Source organism: Protopterus annectens, chromosome 16.part0 (assembly GCF_019279795.1).
Source record: "Protopterus annectens isolate FY-2018-M chromosome 16.part0, PAN1.0, whole genome shotgun sequence".
Taxonomy (NCBI): Eukaryota; Metazoa; Chordata; order Ceratodontiformes; family Protopteridae; genus Protopterus; species Protopterus annectens.
This window is the reverse complement of record NC_056750.1, coordinates 309,749,358-309,766,786: the sequence shown is the minus strand read 5'-3', so window position 1 is coordinate 309,766,786 and position 17,429 is coordinate 309,749,358. Positions and strand designations below refer to the sequence as shown.

At 40.8% G+C, this 17,429-nt stretch overlaps 1 protein-coding gene across 2 annotated transcripts in view; it reads right to left on the bottom strand.

The window, feature by feature from the left end:
- Positions 1 to 17,429, bottom strand: part of PSMD5 (proteasome 26S subunit, non-ATPase 5) — a 294,323-nt gene that overhangs the window by 176,519 nt on the left and 100,375 nt on the right. For both annotated transcript variants that reach the window (XM_044057836.1, XM_044057838.1), the window contains one exon: positions 4,652 to 4,780. In XM_044057836.1, coding sequence (XP_043913771.1) covers positions 4,652 to 4,780 — 129 coding nt within the window. The remainder of the gene's footprint in view (positions 1 to 4,651; positions 4,781 to 17,429) is intronic.

Genomic DNA, 17,429 nt, shown 5'->3' with positions numbered 1-17,429 from the left:
TATCACCTACATATCAATAAGTAAATACATGCAAACACTGCACTCACAGAAGAATGTTGCCTACTTTTTCATGAACAGTCTGCATTTTCCCCTTCAAGAGCAGTTAATGAAAAAAAAATGGTTAATTCCCTAAGAGATATGATATATCTGACTTGTAGTAAGTAGGTTATTTTGTCTTTATATTCTCAAACAGAATATAAGGAAGGGAGTTGCATTTATCCTCTACAAGTCACTTACACCAAGCTGATCTCAGTTGTGTCTGTTCATGCCATTAGGGACCATGGTGTGGGAAGCAGTTTGAGTGTTCAGTGGGTTGGCCAGAGGAAGAAGAATGAGCAATAGCTCACCTTTCTCAAGGGGCTGTACATTAGTAACTTTTGAGACAGTATCCCCAAGGGATAATGCAGTGGTGTCAACAAAGCAAAGGAACTGGACGCAACACACTCCTCAAACACAACTGACTAAAGTAGTTCATTAAATACAAAGAGCTGCAAGTTTTATTTGCAGAGGGACAAGTCTCCAATCAACTAACACACCTTCAAACGTGTATGTATACATTAACTGCATGGTTAAACAACAGATGGGAAGGGGGAAAACTTCCCTAAAACAGTGCACAGAGTTTCACAAAAAGGAGTAAAGTTAACTATTTCAGATTAGGCAATTTAATTTTAATTAACAAGCTCTTGACAGACATATGAGTATGTGTGCACACATTCAAATAAATATTTATGCTACAGTAAAAGCTCAAGAAATGCAAGATAAATAGTAATGCTAACCTGGAACTACAGCTGAACTATATATGCAGCAGCTCCTAACAAGGCAGTGTTGCTGCCGGCAATGTCTCACATCAAATGGCAGCATACTAAATGCCTTGGGGCGTATCACGCTGTATGCCCCCACACCCGCCTCCCCATCCATGCACACACTTTTTCCCTTTTTATGGCGATTAGCTGGCCATGCTAGTGTCATCTTTACATTACATACATTTCAATATTCATCTCCTCTTGGGAAAAATAGGTGGGGTGATGGAGAAATCCTTACTTTGTTGTTTAAACAGGACTCAAACATGACAATGACAGCCAGTCAATGTCTCAGTTCGTGAGATAAGAAATTGTTACCATCACAAAGCTAATATGAAATTATACTGAAAATTACTCTACAGTTTTAGGCTGCAAATCAAAGTGAACCAAGACAACAAGGAAGGAGCAAGAATTAACAAGTGTTACTTAAAATCAATAAATAATATATGAGTGAACAGCCAGCACTATTGACCTGTCTATATAACCAGCAACTAGGAATTAACTAGGGAGCCTGGATTTTGGAGTACCTAGCTGAGGTGAAAGCCTGGATTTTGGCATACCTAGCTGAGGAGAAAGTCTGGATTTTGGAGTACCTAGCTGAGGAGAAAGAGTTAAATAATTAATCTTGAGTGCTCATATACCTTGAGGGCTGTGTGCAAGAGAGACTCCATAACAAAAGCACGTCCCGAAAAAGTCAGGTTAACAACTTCCAACACAGAGTCCTGGCTAAGTACAACATGGGAAAGCACATCAGTGTTGTACATTAAGTCTGGTATAGCATATAACGTTTGCAGCAGTCCCACTAGCTCACATCATCAGAAAATTCTAGTCTTTCTGTATCTATGACCATGATTCTGGAACCAGCAGCCAGAAAAAAAGTAAGTGGTTCACTGGCCAGAAACATTACATACATAAAACGAAACAAAACAAGTTTGTCAAGGCACATATTGAAGTATATATGGTTAGCAAGAGAATGAAGGGTAATTAAAGTGCACTAAACTTCTCGGAAACCACCTGGCTTAGAATACAGCCCATTTCTGCTCACATGCTGATAAAACTGAGAAGATTCCACATATAAAAAGAAAACACAGAAGTCCCGACTAATACGGCCAAATAAAAACAAAACACATTTACTGGTTAGCTCTTTCACAGACTAAGCCGCTTCATCAGACCATATCAAACTAAAACAATATTACACTGCTATATACTCAAACCCAATCAATAATACCAGTCAAAACAAGATGATAATTAAACAATTAATTCAAATCAATGAGCCAGCCTATGAACCTGCAAAGCCGGCTTTAAAGGAATAGAAATGTCCATAGGTCACCTGGATTGAATGGAACTATTCTTTTAAAGCCGTCTTTGTGTTGGTCGGGACTTCTGTGTTTTCTTTTTATTTTTCTATGTGTTCGACTGACCTTCAACTGCAGGGTGTGTTTTTTGTGGTTCAAGAAACCACATATGCTTAGGGTTCAGAAACAGGTAATTGAGAAGCAAAATGACTAAACGCTGTACATATTGGATCAGTCTCCTGACTTGAGGAGGACAATAACACTTGCAATCATCCAGGGATATGGACAATGAAAATGAGGTACTAAAGATGATTTGGCAGAAAAGAGAAAAATGTAGAAGTTTTCAAAATTGGAGATTTAGGCCATGTGACCCCCCCCAGCTGACTTTATTACGTAGATTACTCTGAAGTTTAGGGATTTTACGAGATATTTTATAAAACTGAAATGGGGAAAGAAGGCAAGTGCACAAAAGAAAAAAAAATGTTGGAGATATGACTACAGAAATGTGGAATGTTGGTATGAAAAAATTGCTAAGGGAGGGTTAATAATAGGTATTAGTATGAGCAGGCAAAGCTTAGTGCTCAAAGAGTACTATAATAAGCACACAAGAATACAATCATAAAGTATGTCTGTCGAGAATATTACATTCTAAAGCCCCACTGGGAGCTTTGATCCTAACACCTGCCTAACAAATTTATTCTAACACTGAGGACATGGAGACTCTTTGCTGATGCTTACATTTAGAAGCAGAAGCATATCTATCTATATACTATCAGCTCTTTCTTATATATTACACTAGAATATGAATGCAAACTCAAGCACACCAAGAAAACAGCAGCATTTACATTTCTGAGATTACATGATGAGATATGCACAAGTGCAGTGTAGTGCTGGACTTCCTACAGCTATAAAAGTTTCCTAACAATGAGGGTTTACAGCAATTAGCATTGCTGTTTGAGAAGCTAAAGAACTTCTGTTCAACTTGTCTCCCTCTGTGTAAGTTAGTTTGACTGCACAACTGTTTATCTTTTACTTCACAGTAAGTCACACAGGATTGGCAAAGTTATTCTCTTGCAGATGAGAAGCTTTTCTTTTAAAAATTGGAGTATGCTTTAAACATAGTTAATATCAAAACTGATTTTTGTTGCCAAAGTTAAACAACACTAATCCAACATGAATAGGTCACAGATTAGCAGAACAAGGGACTGAGATGTTAAACAGAGGCCTCATCTGCCCAAGTCAGTGGTAGCTCAGGTGGCTCTAGAAGATCTGGTAGTGTGGTGTGTATCGCACAAAGGAGTAAGGACAGATTTCTGGAGCCCTGGCCAAATTTCCCCTACACAGAATGAATACCACTTTGCTGATCGGATTTGTCCCTCTAGGCCATTGCCCTAGAGGCAACAATCCAATCAGAAAAATCTAACTAAATAACTCAACTTAATTTTGGAAAGGGACTTCAATTTCTCAACAGCTGAATGAAGAGTCAGACAACAGCCACTTAAGAGCAAGGGCTTTTTTGCAACACTAACAACTTTATCAGTGTGATTCTTTAGTGTCAAGTTACGCAATCCAGTAGTCAATGGTCTAAAACTAGGACTCGGTGTACTCTGCAATAAACTGTGTGAGATTATAATTACAAAGTGCCAAATCATCAGACAGGTTATCTTGCTTTCATTAAGACTTTCAACTATACAGCCAGCTGGCTCAAAGTCACTCACACCAGTGTCTTCTTGTGGTAAGAGCATTTCTAATGGCTAGTAACAAGTAAAAGATACCATATCATATTCTCTTCTCAGACTTGTCATTTCTATCGGCATGGAAATGCCTAGTAATAGATGCAAGAGAAGATGTATCGGGCTTGATTCATCTGAGACAGTTGTGCTATCATCCAAACAGATAGCAGAAAGACAGGCCTTCACAAGATCCTTAAGAGCACTGCACTGAAATGATCAGCAGGACCCAAATCAAACTCAGAGAAGAGCAAATGAGGAAAAGGAGATAAAAAAATGAGAAGCAGGTGGTTTCTTCTTTCTTTCCACATTTCCATTGAGGAGAACTTAAAATAACTAAGACAGCATAAGAAAAGGAAAGAGGCAATGCAGATAAGATGGCAGACAACACATTGTGCATCTTTTCTGACCACAACAGACTGGTACTTTATCAAAATTGCCCAAGACAAAATCACTACCATGAGGACACAAAAGGATGAAAACCAACAGCAATGGCAGGACGATTTAAGCATACAGAACAATCATGACTCAAAGCAAAGGACAAAAGGAAATTTTTTGAAGCTAGAGAAGGAAAAGCTAAAAATTAGGGGAAGACAAACTGTTGAAAGAAATGTAAGATTTCATATAAATATAAAATGAAGCTGAAGTAAGATGCAGGCACACAACAGAGTACACACACGCGCACATACACGGATACACATATGCATCTAGCACAACTGTATTCACATTCCCTGTGAACCATTCCAAATTCATCCCTAGTGTAGACGAATTATTCCAGTGTTGCCATAAAACTGCCATTACACACTATTTTCTACATTTACCTTACCTCATATACTCTGTATCTTACGATATCATCTGTTGCCATTACATTTTTTAAATCTTGTAAGTAGCTGCCCATAAAGATGGCATCCAGTCCTGCTTTAGTCTCGGCTATTCTTGAAATAGCTTTGATAGCCTAAAAATACAAAGTTAAAACAGTTTTAAAAAGATGAGGGAATAAGATACGCAAGTGTTATTCAAATGTTAATATGTGCATGTAATAGTCTTCGTACTCTCTTACTAAAGGCTGCGTTAACCATCCCTCCCAAGGTACTTGCACATCATACTCCTTTTCAACAAATGACTACTTCAATGAATGCCAATTCCTGAGCAAGTACATCTCCCAAAAACAAAAAAAAAGTATTCACTTCAAAAGAAAGTGTCACTATACTTCCCTAACATTAGCTATTAGTAGTACATTTACAGATATTACCTGCTTTTGTTGACAAACTGCCACTCACACCATTACAAGCCCCATGTTTTTCACGTCCTTATTTTACCTACAGTCTCTCTGTTTATTCACACTTTGGCAACTGTAGACTTGTACAGATACTATGCACCCAATCTGTCATGGTGTTGCCTAATTCCCTGCTTTCACACTGTCCCAATTTTTTCCATAACTCACATACTTTGAATTTGCAGTCTCAGTAATTCAACAGGTAGCACACTTGCCTTTGATACAAAAGACTGTGGTTTCTATTCCAACACCAAGAAATTGCATTAATATTCAGTACTGACACTGCACTAAAGCATAAGAGGGGTGCTCCACTTCTGAGTGTGCTGTCCTTCAGATCGAGATGTTACACCATGGCCCCCATCTGCCCAAGCCAGTAGTAGCTCAGATGGATGTAAAACATTTTACAGTGCTTATCGAAAACTGTGGGAGAAGTTCCCCTGTGCCATTGCTAAATTTTCCCTAGTCAGTATGAATACCACCTGAAGTCACATCTGAAGACAGGCACTGGCCTAGTTGGACTAATGAGACTAACCAGGTCGACAAAGTGTAAATAAAAAGAAAAAAAATAAATAAAATTTGTACTTACACAGAAGTATCTCTTGGAGTGCTATGTAATATTACATCCACTGCTCCCCTTGTATATAAACATGTCATGGCTTACCGTTATTCAGCACACAGACCTCTCATCTCCACTGTTGCAATCAGAAGCATAGCTAGGGTGGGACAAAGTACAGTTGTGTACACTTACCATAAATGTAGATGTTCGAGTGTCTTCACTGTTGCAGTCATGACTGTAGGGTTCTCCCCTGCCGGCAGGCAGTCCTCGGTCGGCCAGAATCCCAAAGTCTGGGTCCGGCGTCGGCTGTTCAGCCACGCTCCCTGACGTCAGAGCGCCAAGAGTACAAAGCTGACAGCCGACGCCATGCTCTCCAGTTTTTCTTGCCCCAGATGTCAGGAGTCCCAAAATGAATAAGGTCCCATATCCTTTGCAAATACACCTCAGAAGAATGGTGAAAAAAGGAACCACACAAAAGTAAAAATAAGAGGGGACAGGAGGGAGGGAAACCCAGACTGCAACAGTGAAGACACTCGAACATCTACATTTATGGTAAGTGTACACAACTGTACTATGTTCATCGTGTTTCACTGTTGCAGTCATGACTGTAGGGTAGAATCCCAAAGCAGAATGAAAGGGAGGTGGTCATAAAGAAGAAGAAGGGGGCGGCTAAAACACCCTGCAAGACTGCAGAAGCAAAGCCTGCCCTAGACTTAGAGTAGACAGGTAGATTGTAGTGCTTTGAAAAAGTATGCACTGAACTCCAAGTTGCAACTTCCAAAATGTCTTTGGTAGGAACTCCCCTGAGGAAGGCAGCTGAAGTGGCAGCAGCTCTGGTGGAATGAGTCCGTATACTCCCTGGGATTTGCTTTCCATGGTGTGAATAACAAAATCTGATTCCATGAGCAATCCATTTAGAAATGGTCTATTTTGAAATGGCTTTACCTTGGGAACTTGAAGCATAAGAAACAAACAATTGCTCTGATTTTCTGATGTCCTTGGTTCTGTCCAGGTAAAAACGTAGTTGTCTGTGTACATCCAAGGAATGTAAGATCCTTTCCCCTTTATTTTGAGGAGTGGGGAAAAAAGTTGGCAAGTGAATAGTTTGATTTAAAGCCACTTTGGAAACCACCTTAGGCATGAAAGTAGGATTAGTCCTTAAAGACACTCTGTCTTGATGAAAAATAATATAAGGTTCCACAGCCATAAGAGCTTGCAACTCTGAAACTCTCCTGGCAGAGGTCAGAGCTAACAGGATGGCTGTTTTCCAAGATAAAAACTTGATGTCAGAAGAGGTAGCAGGCTCAAAAGGAGGTAAGGTGAGCTTTTCCAAAACATAATTGAGATCCCAAGCAGGAATGGGAGGAGATCTAGGAGGTCTTAAGTTCTTAGCTCCTCTGAGAAACTGTCTCATGAGCTGGTGGGAAAAGATTGGAGGGTCTGTATTATAATGAGCGGAAATAGCAGAGGAATGTATCTTAATGGAAGAGAAAGAGAGACCCTTATGTAAGAGATCTGTCAGGTAAAGTAAAATCAAAGGAATGTTAGGAAGAAGAGGATCAGAATCCTGAGCCTGCATCCAGGAACAAAATCTTTTCCATTTTCCTGCATAAGATTTTCTAGTGCTAGGACGTCTGGCTTCTAAAATGACATCCATAACCTGCTTGGGTAGGAGAGAATGAATCAAAGACCCTGGATTAACCAGGCCGCCAGGCTGAGAGTTCTGACATGGGAGTGTAGAACCTGACCCTGGTGCTGGGACAGAAGGTTCGGAGTCTGTGGTAAAACTCAAGGGGGCTCCAGACATAGGTTTTTCAGAGTTGGGCACCAAAACTGTCGAGGCCAATTTGGGGCCAGCAAGATTATCATCTTGGGTTTGTCCTGTTTGATCTTTAATAATACCCGTGGAAGAAGAGGAAGAGGAGGAAAAGCTTATCCCGAGAGGTTTCTCCAACTGAATGATAGTGCACCCACTTTCCAAGCTTGTTCGTGGAAAGTCCTGGTGCAAAAAATCTGTAGTTGATGATTGAGGTGGGATGCAAAGAGGTCTATGTGAGGACATCCCCAGACTGCTGTTATCATCCTGAATATTTCGGTGTCCAGCATCCACTCATGTGGGTCCGAAAGGTTTCTGCTCAGACTGTCTGCCAGGAAGTTTTGCTTCCCTGGTAGAAACTGAGCTTGAAGGTCCAGATTGCAAGCTAGAGCTGTGTTCCATAGATCCATGGCTAGTCTGCAAAGGGGGTAGGAATGAGATCCCCCTTGCTTGTTTATGTACCACATAACTGTGGTGTTGTCTGTCCGTATCAGTAGTTGTCCTGGTTGTAGAAGATTCTTGAAGGCCAATAGAGCTTTCTGAACGGCTAACATTTCCTTTAAATTGATATGCAGGTGCTTCTGATCCTTTGTCCAAAGGCCCTGCAGACAGTTGCCCTGAAAATGGGCTCCCCATGCATAATCTGAGGCATCTGTGGTTAGTATCTGAGAGGCCGGAGGCAGACAGAAGGGTTTTCCTTTGTTTAGCGTACATGCCTTGGACCACCAAAGGAATTCCTTTTGAAGACAAGGCAGGACGGAGATCAGTATGTCTAAACTGTGGCAATGCTGCGACCATACACTTTTTAGGTACCACTGTATTTTCCTCATATGTAGTCTTGCATATGGTACGAGAAGGATGCAGGAGGCCATGTAACCCAAAGCCTGCAGGAATCTCCTTGCAGATAGCCGAGTTAAAGTTGCCAAGGTTTTGAAAGTTGAAGCCAGCTGTAACTGTTTTTCGTGTGTCAGAAATGCCATCTGGGTTGTTGTGTTTAGAGAAGCACTCAGAAAAATTATCTGTTGTGAGGGTGTCAAATTTGACGTTTTTATGTTTACAGTGAATCCCAGGAACTTGAGAAGATTCTGAACAAACTGTAGATGCTGAAGTAAGACCTCCTTGCTGTCTGCCTGAATAAGACAGTCGTCCAGATAAGGGTAAATTTGAATTCCCTTGAGTCTGCAATAAGCTACTACTGGAGCCGGGCATTTGGTGAAGACCCTGGGCGCAGTAGACAATCCAAAGGGCAGCGCAGAGAATTGAAAGTGCCTCGATCCGGCCTTGAACCTGAGGTATTTTCTGTGTTCCTGCCTGATGGGGATGTGTAAATATGCCTCCTTTAAATCCAAAGTTACCATCCATGTATTTTTGGTCAGCATTGGAAGCAGCTGCTGTAGAGTTAGCATCTTGAATTTTGGTATCTCTAGAAAAGTGTTCAAGACTGACAGATCCAGAATGGGTCTCCATGAATTTTGCTTCCTGGGGACTAGAAAGAGCCTTGAGTAAAAGCCTTGTCCCATCTCTGAAAGTGGAACTAGTTCTATGGCCTTCATAGCCAAAAGAGCTTCCACCTGGTTTAAGGCCTCTGTCCATTGATGTTTTGGAAGATCTGGCCATCCGCTTGGCCTTGGTAGGGTATGAAAATGGAATTTGTAACCTCTTGAAATCACATCCAGAACCCACTTGTCTTGGGTTATACGAGTCCAATTTAGGTGAAAAAGAGCAAGTTTTCCTCCGAGAGGGGCTTCCAGGCAAGAAGTTCCTGCAGCCCAACAGAGGGAGTCATTGAGTCTGTTTCCTATGAGCTTGCTACCTGTCCTCTCCTCCCCTAGGGGTGGAAGCAGTCCACTGTCTTGGTCTATAAGAGGCTTGCGTTTGAGGCCTTCCTCGCGAGCGTCTGTATCTTCCCCTCTGAGGCCTGTCTGAAATGGGAAAGGACCAATTTTTTGTAGGCCAATTCCTACTAAATCTGGGTGGCTGTACTTGTAAGAAATCTTTAACTGTTTGCATGGATTTTGCCTTGTCCTCCATCGTTTTAATCACCTCTTCAGCTTTAGATCCAAACAAAACATTATGCTGAACAGGAGCATCCAATAATTTAGCTTTTACTTGATCTGGCAAATTTTGTTCCTTTAACCATGCATGCCTTCTAATTACTGTGCCAGAGGCAGCAGCCCTACAAGAAGCCTCCAAGGCATCAAATCCACAGTGTAAACCATGCTTCCCAACTTGTTCAGTGGCATGCATTAAGTCATGTAATTCCTTATCATCTGCACAGGCGGAAATGGAAGTTAGCTTTTGTTTTAAAACAGACAGAAGAAATTGCTGGTATTTCAGCATATGAAACTGACAGTTTAAAGCCCTAATAGATAAAGTGGCAGAAGTGTACACTTTTTTGCCCCATCTTTCTAAAGATCTGGAATCCTTCTCAGTGGGAATGGGGTTTTTAGCAGAAGCAGCCTTAACTCCCTTAGGACCCTGAGAAATGGTTTCACGGTCAGCAGTAGGGTTCTTGTATAAAAACTGGTGGGAATCAAGAACCCTGTAATATCTGTCAGGTTTAACAGGAGCTGGAGGAAAAGAGTCAGGGGTTAAGTTAGCCTCCGAAAAAGCATCATCCACAATATCCAAAATAGGAGGAATAGCCAGGGGTCTATGTTGGGGAAGAAGAAGAAAATCCCTTAGTCTTTTCTTAGATTCCGAATACTCCTGTCCTTTCCAGTGGAAATGTTCCCTCATTTCATGCAAAGTTTCCCCAAAAGAGAAAGCCTCAGGGGGAGAAGCTGAAGTTATGGATTCCTCAGCATCAGAATCTTCATAAGGAGGGAAAGAATATTCCTGGTCAGAAGAAGAAACTGAAGAAACAGAAGCCTGATCAGAGGAGTCATAACAAACTTCCTGCCTTGGCCTTTTATCTGGAGGGGGATGTGAACCCCTAATCGTAGTAAGTAAGTCCTCCGCCATCTTAAGTAACTGCTTCTGTGACTTGGGAGCCGGATCAGAAGAGGCCTGTGTTGCAGTCTTTGATTTGGAAGGAGTCTTTGCCTTTGTCTTTGACTTTGCCTTTATTAGAAGCTGAGTAGGCCTGAAAACCCCTTCAGAAGCCGGTACCTGCACAGTGGCTCCGGACCCATCCGAAGGAGCATTGTCCGAAGGTCCTGCAACAGAAATATTCAAAGGCCTAGTTGGCTCCTCGTGGGAGTCCGTTTCGGCCATCGGTTCCGAAATGGCCTACGACAGGGGCTGCAAAAGCACCTCACTGACGACGGCCGAACCTGAAGCTGGCTCTGCTTGTACGATACCATCAGATTTGGACCTCGGAGGCCTGTCTTTGTCCTTGCGTCATTTGTGAACTCCGGTAGCCGGAATCGTATCCGACGACATTTTGTAATTAAAACGCCTACCGAAGTAATGAAATGCAAAATCGTACCTTCGTTTAATTGTACGTTGATTGAATCTAGCACAAAACCGACAACTAGCTACGTCGTGGTCAGGGCCTAAGCAAGGAATACAGTAAGAATGAAAATCCTTATGAGGTATTTGCTTCCCACATGAAATACTATTATTAACTTTTTCTGACATCGGACTGGAGCAAGAAAAAAGTTTCCCCAACAGGGTACTTAGCTTTGAGTAGGAGAAGAAAGTCTTCGGACTGAAGTTTGTTCAGAAAAGATTGTCAGGAGTCAGCCGACCGGCACTTGCAAACTGCTATCACCGCACGGCAAGAAAGACTGGAGAACATGGCGTCGGCTGTCAGCTTTGTACTCCTTGCGCTCTGACGTCAGGGAGCGTGGCTGAACAGCCAACGCCGGACCCAGACTTTGGGATTCTGACCGACCGAGGACTGCCTGCCGGCAGGGGAGAACCCTACAGTCATGACTGCAACAGTGAAACACAATGAACATCTGGGACAACCACCATCTGAGCATAAAGTATTAAGGGGTGTGACTGGTGGATCCCAATCATTTTTCAGTGCATACTGGCAAAATGCCAGTACTGCAATGCATTTTCAGTCAGAACTGAAGTGATTGTTTGTAGTGTAAACTGTGGTTTGCTACAGATTAAAAAAGTAAAACAAAATACCTGTTTTTCATCATATTTAAACACTACAGTGTTCAGACTGTACCTTGCTACATTTCTTTGGAAAGTTTCACTTCCTTTAAAAACAAATAAATAAAAATGCCACGTCTTTTGACTGACAGTCATCAGAAATGCAGCTGAAGTACACAACCTGCTATACAACCTCCTGTCCATCAACAGCTGAGCTTCTGAAAGAGAACCCACTGGAGTGTTCCTCTACTCTAAAATCACCAAGATGCCAATCCTCACAGCTTTTCTAACATTCACTATTTGAAAATCAATTTTCAATTCTCCATTAAGGGTACTACAGACTGGACATTACATGTCTGCATTACAATTCCCACACATCTTTTGAATTCTTGCCCCTTTGTACTGTGATCCCTGTCAGATATGAAAACATTAAGAATCCTCTGCCTTGGAAATATAGGCTTTAACACACTTATCACAACTGTGCTTGATGACAACTGATCTTGTCATCTGTCAAGTTTGATTACTTCAAGGAACACAGTCTATCAATTTGATAATTTCAGGGAAATGAAAACTTGGAATAATATAGATAGATAGATGAGACATATAGCTTCTTTTAGAGCAAAAACAAATGTACCTACTCTGCTCCAAGGACAGTCTGGAACAAAGTGTGATTAGCATCTCTTCCACTTATCTGTTAAGGTACACAATGAAGATAACACAGCTCTGTATGCTTTTTTCTCTCCATAATGCCATTCTCAGCCAGTATATAAACCTCTTGTTCTCACTCCATATTTTAAACCTCTTGCTCTCGCTGCACTTCACTACTTTCACGAGTTTGCTTGTTTGTGTGTATTTGTTTACTGGGTTAGAACTTTGATCCATACAGACATTTTCACACACAGCCTGGGACTGGGAGCACTGTCTGCCAAGTGAATTACTCAGACATGCACAGTAGACAAGAAATCAAATCCTGCACCTATGGTTACAGGAAGCAACTCATTAACAGTCTGCAGTCCTAATCCTCTGCACTAACAAACTCTTGTTTTCTCAGCTACCTATGAACTATTATTTTATCAGCTGTGAATGTTAATCATACATGGTTTTGTTCTTCTAGTAACTCTTCATAGGTTGGTACTAGGTTATCGGCCCTAGGGCCTATACAAGCCTAGCCATAACAATTCTGTAAATATTTCTTCCCACAATATTTACTTCCCTGGACCCCTGTCTAGCAGGGCGACTGATGTGATCCCCGAGGTGAATTTCCTATCTCCCATCCAATCATCAAGGTTCCTTTTGAAGAAGGCCAAAGAGGCACTCTGCTTGACATGTATGGGCAGTCTATTCCAGAGTATGGGGAGTCTCTGGGTCAGGAACCTATCCCTCCAGCATGTTTTGTTCATTGTGATGACAAGGTCTAGATCCCTGGAGCGTGTGGCTCTGAGGGATTGGGATTTCTTTAAGTGGAGCATGTCCAACAGCTCAGGGTTTGACATGGGCTTGTATGTTAAGCAGAGATCGCCTCTGAGTAGACAATATGCCACAAAGCTGGAGTTTTTTTAGACGGTCAGCATATGGCATCTACTTTAGGCCTGTGATTCTTTTAGTGAGGCATTTCTGCGGCCTTTCCAGCTGTTGCAGATGTCTTGTGAGGTACATACCAAATGGGGAATTGTACTCTATAATGGGTCTAATGAGGGATGAGTACAGTGGAGCAATGACCTCCTTTTCTCTGGATGAAAGCCCTTAGAGATGAGGTGTGCCACATAGAAGGATTTCCTGACTGTTGTGGTGATGTGGTTATCGAAGGTGAGACCACTGTCCAGCTGTGTACACAAGTCTCTCATCACACTTTCAGTGTTTAGTGTACTGCCACCTAAGTGGTAATTCATAGGTACATGTTTTTTCCCAAAGGGGATAACTATACATTTCTTGGCATTGAGCTTGAGCTCATGGCTCTGGCACCAAGCATCTGTTTCTGTAAGGCCCTTTTGTAGAATATCCACATCATTAAGGGATTCAGTAATGGTTCCCAGTTTGCAGTCATCTGCAAACTTTGTTAGCCAGAGTCCCTTAGTGTTGGTCTGTACTTCAGAGGAGTAGATGCCAAACAAGAGCGGTCTCAGGACTGAATCCTGAGTTACTCCACTTGTCTGGAGTTGGCTTTGGAGTCTTCTACTTTTACAGTCTGGGTTATGTCAGTAAGCCAGTTGGCAACCCATCAAGTGACATAGGGATTTATGCCCAGCTTAGTAAGTTTATCTATGATTCCGGAGTGGGGGGTGGTGTTGAAGGCCTTGGCGAGGTCCAGATAGGCTGTGTGGACCCCTTACTCTCGTCCACAACTCTGGAAATTGATTCAAAGAAGTTAATCAGGTTCAGGAGACAAGATCGGCCCTTCATGAACCCAAACTGGGTGGGGTCCAGAGTTTGAAGGTTGCCAATGTCAGGTGTCCCACAAGGGTGATATTTTCCATGTGATAAAACTGATGAATACATTACTTTCCAGGCAAGTTTAAAACATAAAATGTGGGGGGTATGTGTTTAGCTATTTAGCATGCACAGCGACAACTGAATAAGCAGGCAGTGGCCATTTTAAAAAAGCATGTGATTAAGTTTTTGTTGTGTAAGGCATTTCCTTGTATATATTCTATTCATAGAAGCAGAGCTGTTCTGCTCCTTTACCCAAGTATTTTACAGATCTGAATTACCCTCAGAAGCAGAATGAATGCAGTTTAAACTGTTAGTTTCTGTTGTTGATTTAAAAAACAAGTTGTCTGTGGATCATTACTCATTAGCTATAAATTATTTTGTCTCTCCCATGGCAAAAGGATGTTATGTCTACACCTAAACAATTTTATATAAGATGCAATTATCACAGTTGTATCAGCAAATAAATATACTAAGACTATTTTCATCTTTGTTGAAATAAGTCATCATCTTCAGTTAGGCCACAATATCTTTTAGTAAGGCTGCAATAAATATTTTACTTATTGGGAGGGTCTTAGCACCTCTACCAGGCAGCAACTGGAGAATCACTAGGACCCCACAATGGCTCAACTGAATATCTGAAGACTGCCCCCCATATCTTTTTTCAAATGGAAGGGAAAGTTTGTAGTAACACAGTTTCAAGTAAACTGTTTGCTTTTCTGTCTTTACCTACTTAAGTAATATATGATTTTAGGCACTGCATGTCTAGAATAGCATATCTAATACTGGATGCATTATTGTTTGCTGAAGATTTTGTACTAACATTTAAGGAAATTATAGCCCAAGATTCAATTTATTATACCGTAAAATGATTAAAATACATACTAAACGTTAATCTCTTGCTGTGCATTATTTTCTAGGTTATTTTTTTCATTCAGAAAGATGAAAAAAGAAATTCCTTAAGTGCAGCCCTACTGCTAGTAATTAAAATTCTCATGAAATACTGTTGGACTCGACTTGTTTTTCATTCATAAACACTTGCTTTGCATACCACTTTCAGATCATACTTCTTCAGAGCAACACTACATAAAATTTCAAAGGTGGCGGAGACAAAAACTTTGTGAATATGTTTTACAAGGGTCTGTGGCCTCTTTCCACCTGCACATCTTTATCACAGACATGTTCGTGGAGTTCCTCACACACACAGTATTGCTAACAGTTAATTTTTTTCTGTGCACAACTCTTTTCCTCATTTGTAAATCCAGATAACATAAGGCGACTTGTTTATTCTAATACAGGATTCACAGCTCCTGCAGCATTCTGTTTGGCATCTACTTGCAAGGTGCTTATTCAAGTCACAGAAGTTTAATGATGGAGGCTCAGTAACTAGTTGTTAAGCATCTCAAAACTCTCATCCCTTCATAGTTCCATCCCCAGCCTACAATTCGCTCTATAAACCTTCAAAGAGGCATAGTTCTCTGACATAGTAGGTTGTAATCTTATAAGACATGGCATGATTCTTACAAAGCTCCGTAATGCCTCACTGTTGTCTGGCTTTGCCATTTGTACAAATGCTCAGATTTGTTTCCTACATCAGGTTTCAGAACCTCTGACATGAGAATATGACCCATGAATTTCAGACTGCTCACTCTAATTTTACATTCTTACATACCTTGAAATTATGCCACCTTAATTTAGCAAATGTATGAGTCTTGTCATGCTTTTCGTGCCCGAATCATAAAAACAGATCATCATTCCCACTTAAGACACTTTATAAGCCTTCAATTACCTCAGCAACTCCTTGCACTAGCTTTGACGCCATTACAATACCACAGAGGATTCTAACAAATCTGCATATTCCTAACAGCATATTAAGCACACAGAAAACTAAAGCTATATTCATCTCACCTTATCTGCCAAAAACTATAGTCTGCTTGTAGTTTGGAGTGAAACCTTTTTATTTCATTCTGGCAGAAATTTTAGCACCCTATACCATGTTACATTGGCAGGCTTATCATCACATATACAATGAGATGTGGCATAATAGCTAGAACAAAGTATATTCCCAAACTGGTTCCTATAGAACAAAACTTCCTCTCCGGATCAAATAATAACGCATGCAATCTTTCATAAGAAGAAATTAAGACAATTTGAGGGTATTTATAAATTCACCCTAAGTATGGCTGGCCTATCACTCCTTAAAAAAGGAGGTAAGGTCTAAGGGTGGGTATGGCCAAAATGCCCAGTACACTGTATGAGTCTATGATTTAGGTCACTGCTGTTGGAGATTAAATGAAAAGATGTATATAAAATGCAGGTTTAATGAAGATGCAACAAAACTGTAAAATGTGAAATAGTGCATTATTGTTCAGCTGCATCAAAATAAAAAAAACAAAGAAACTAACTTGTTTTCCTGTGCAGGGGGGACTTCAACAAACATTAGCACAGCTGAGTCAGATACTTACTGTCACTTAATACACTATCGTAAGCAACTGTATCTGTCCTTCCTGAAAAGCTACTATTTGGAATCTGAATTCTGACTGACACAAGAAAACAGAAAGAGAACAGAAGCAGCAGCCTATGATCTACTTAAGGAAGCAGGGACCTCTGCTAAAGAGGACCTGCTGGTCGTCTCCCACTGTTGACTCTTCCAAGCACAACCCTCCAAAGGGCAGGGGAGTGGCCCTGTAAAATCCCACCTAAATTACATTTTCAGCTCACTTGTTGCTTGATGTTGCCACCTACTGAACTGTCTGCTCCTCTTCATCAGTAAATTCACTTTTATTTCACTTTGATATCAAGATTCTATACCTTTTAGGCAGTGGTAGGCAGATTCTAGTAAATCTTCAGCTATAGTTATTAAAACTGGCCAGCTAATTAGTAAGATATTTTAATGCCATATGTTAATTCAAAATGTATTTATATTTCTTTGTGGAATACATATTCCTATACATTTCATTCTTAAACTATATTACTTAAATTTCCTTTAGAAAATAATTTCATTTATTTAAGTTCAAACGTTCATGGACAGTTGTTTATTAACTGGCGGAAGGGTAACTGCACTGTTAAATATACTTTTAGGAAGTCACCCCTGGAAGACAGTGATACAACACAGTTAAGCTACCACAAGATTCTGTAGTACAGACGGCTCATTTTTTAAGACTGGTAAAAGAAATTCTAATATGGTGTGCCAGACAGAGTTGGCTGCTGGCAGTGAAGTAGTATGGAAGCATGAAAATGGGTTGCTTCATTAAAAGTTATTTCTGGACATTCCTTACAATTGTGTGTACACTTCAATGCAGAAGATTAGTCAAATTTCAATCATTGTATGATAGGACTGTAGTGGAAGCAATGGGCTCAAAGTGAGCTAAGTGAATCTCTGAAAAGACCGTGGCTACAACTTGGCATTATGACTGTTCAGTATGAGGCATATTTACGTGCAGCTGTAGTTGGTCTTAGCCTAAGGCAGCAGTGATCAT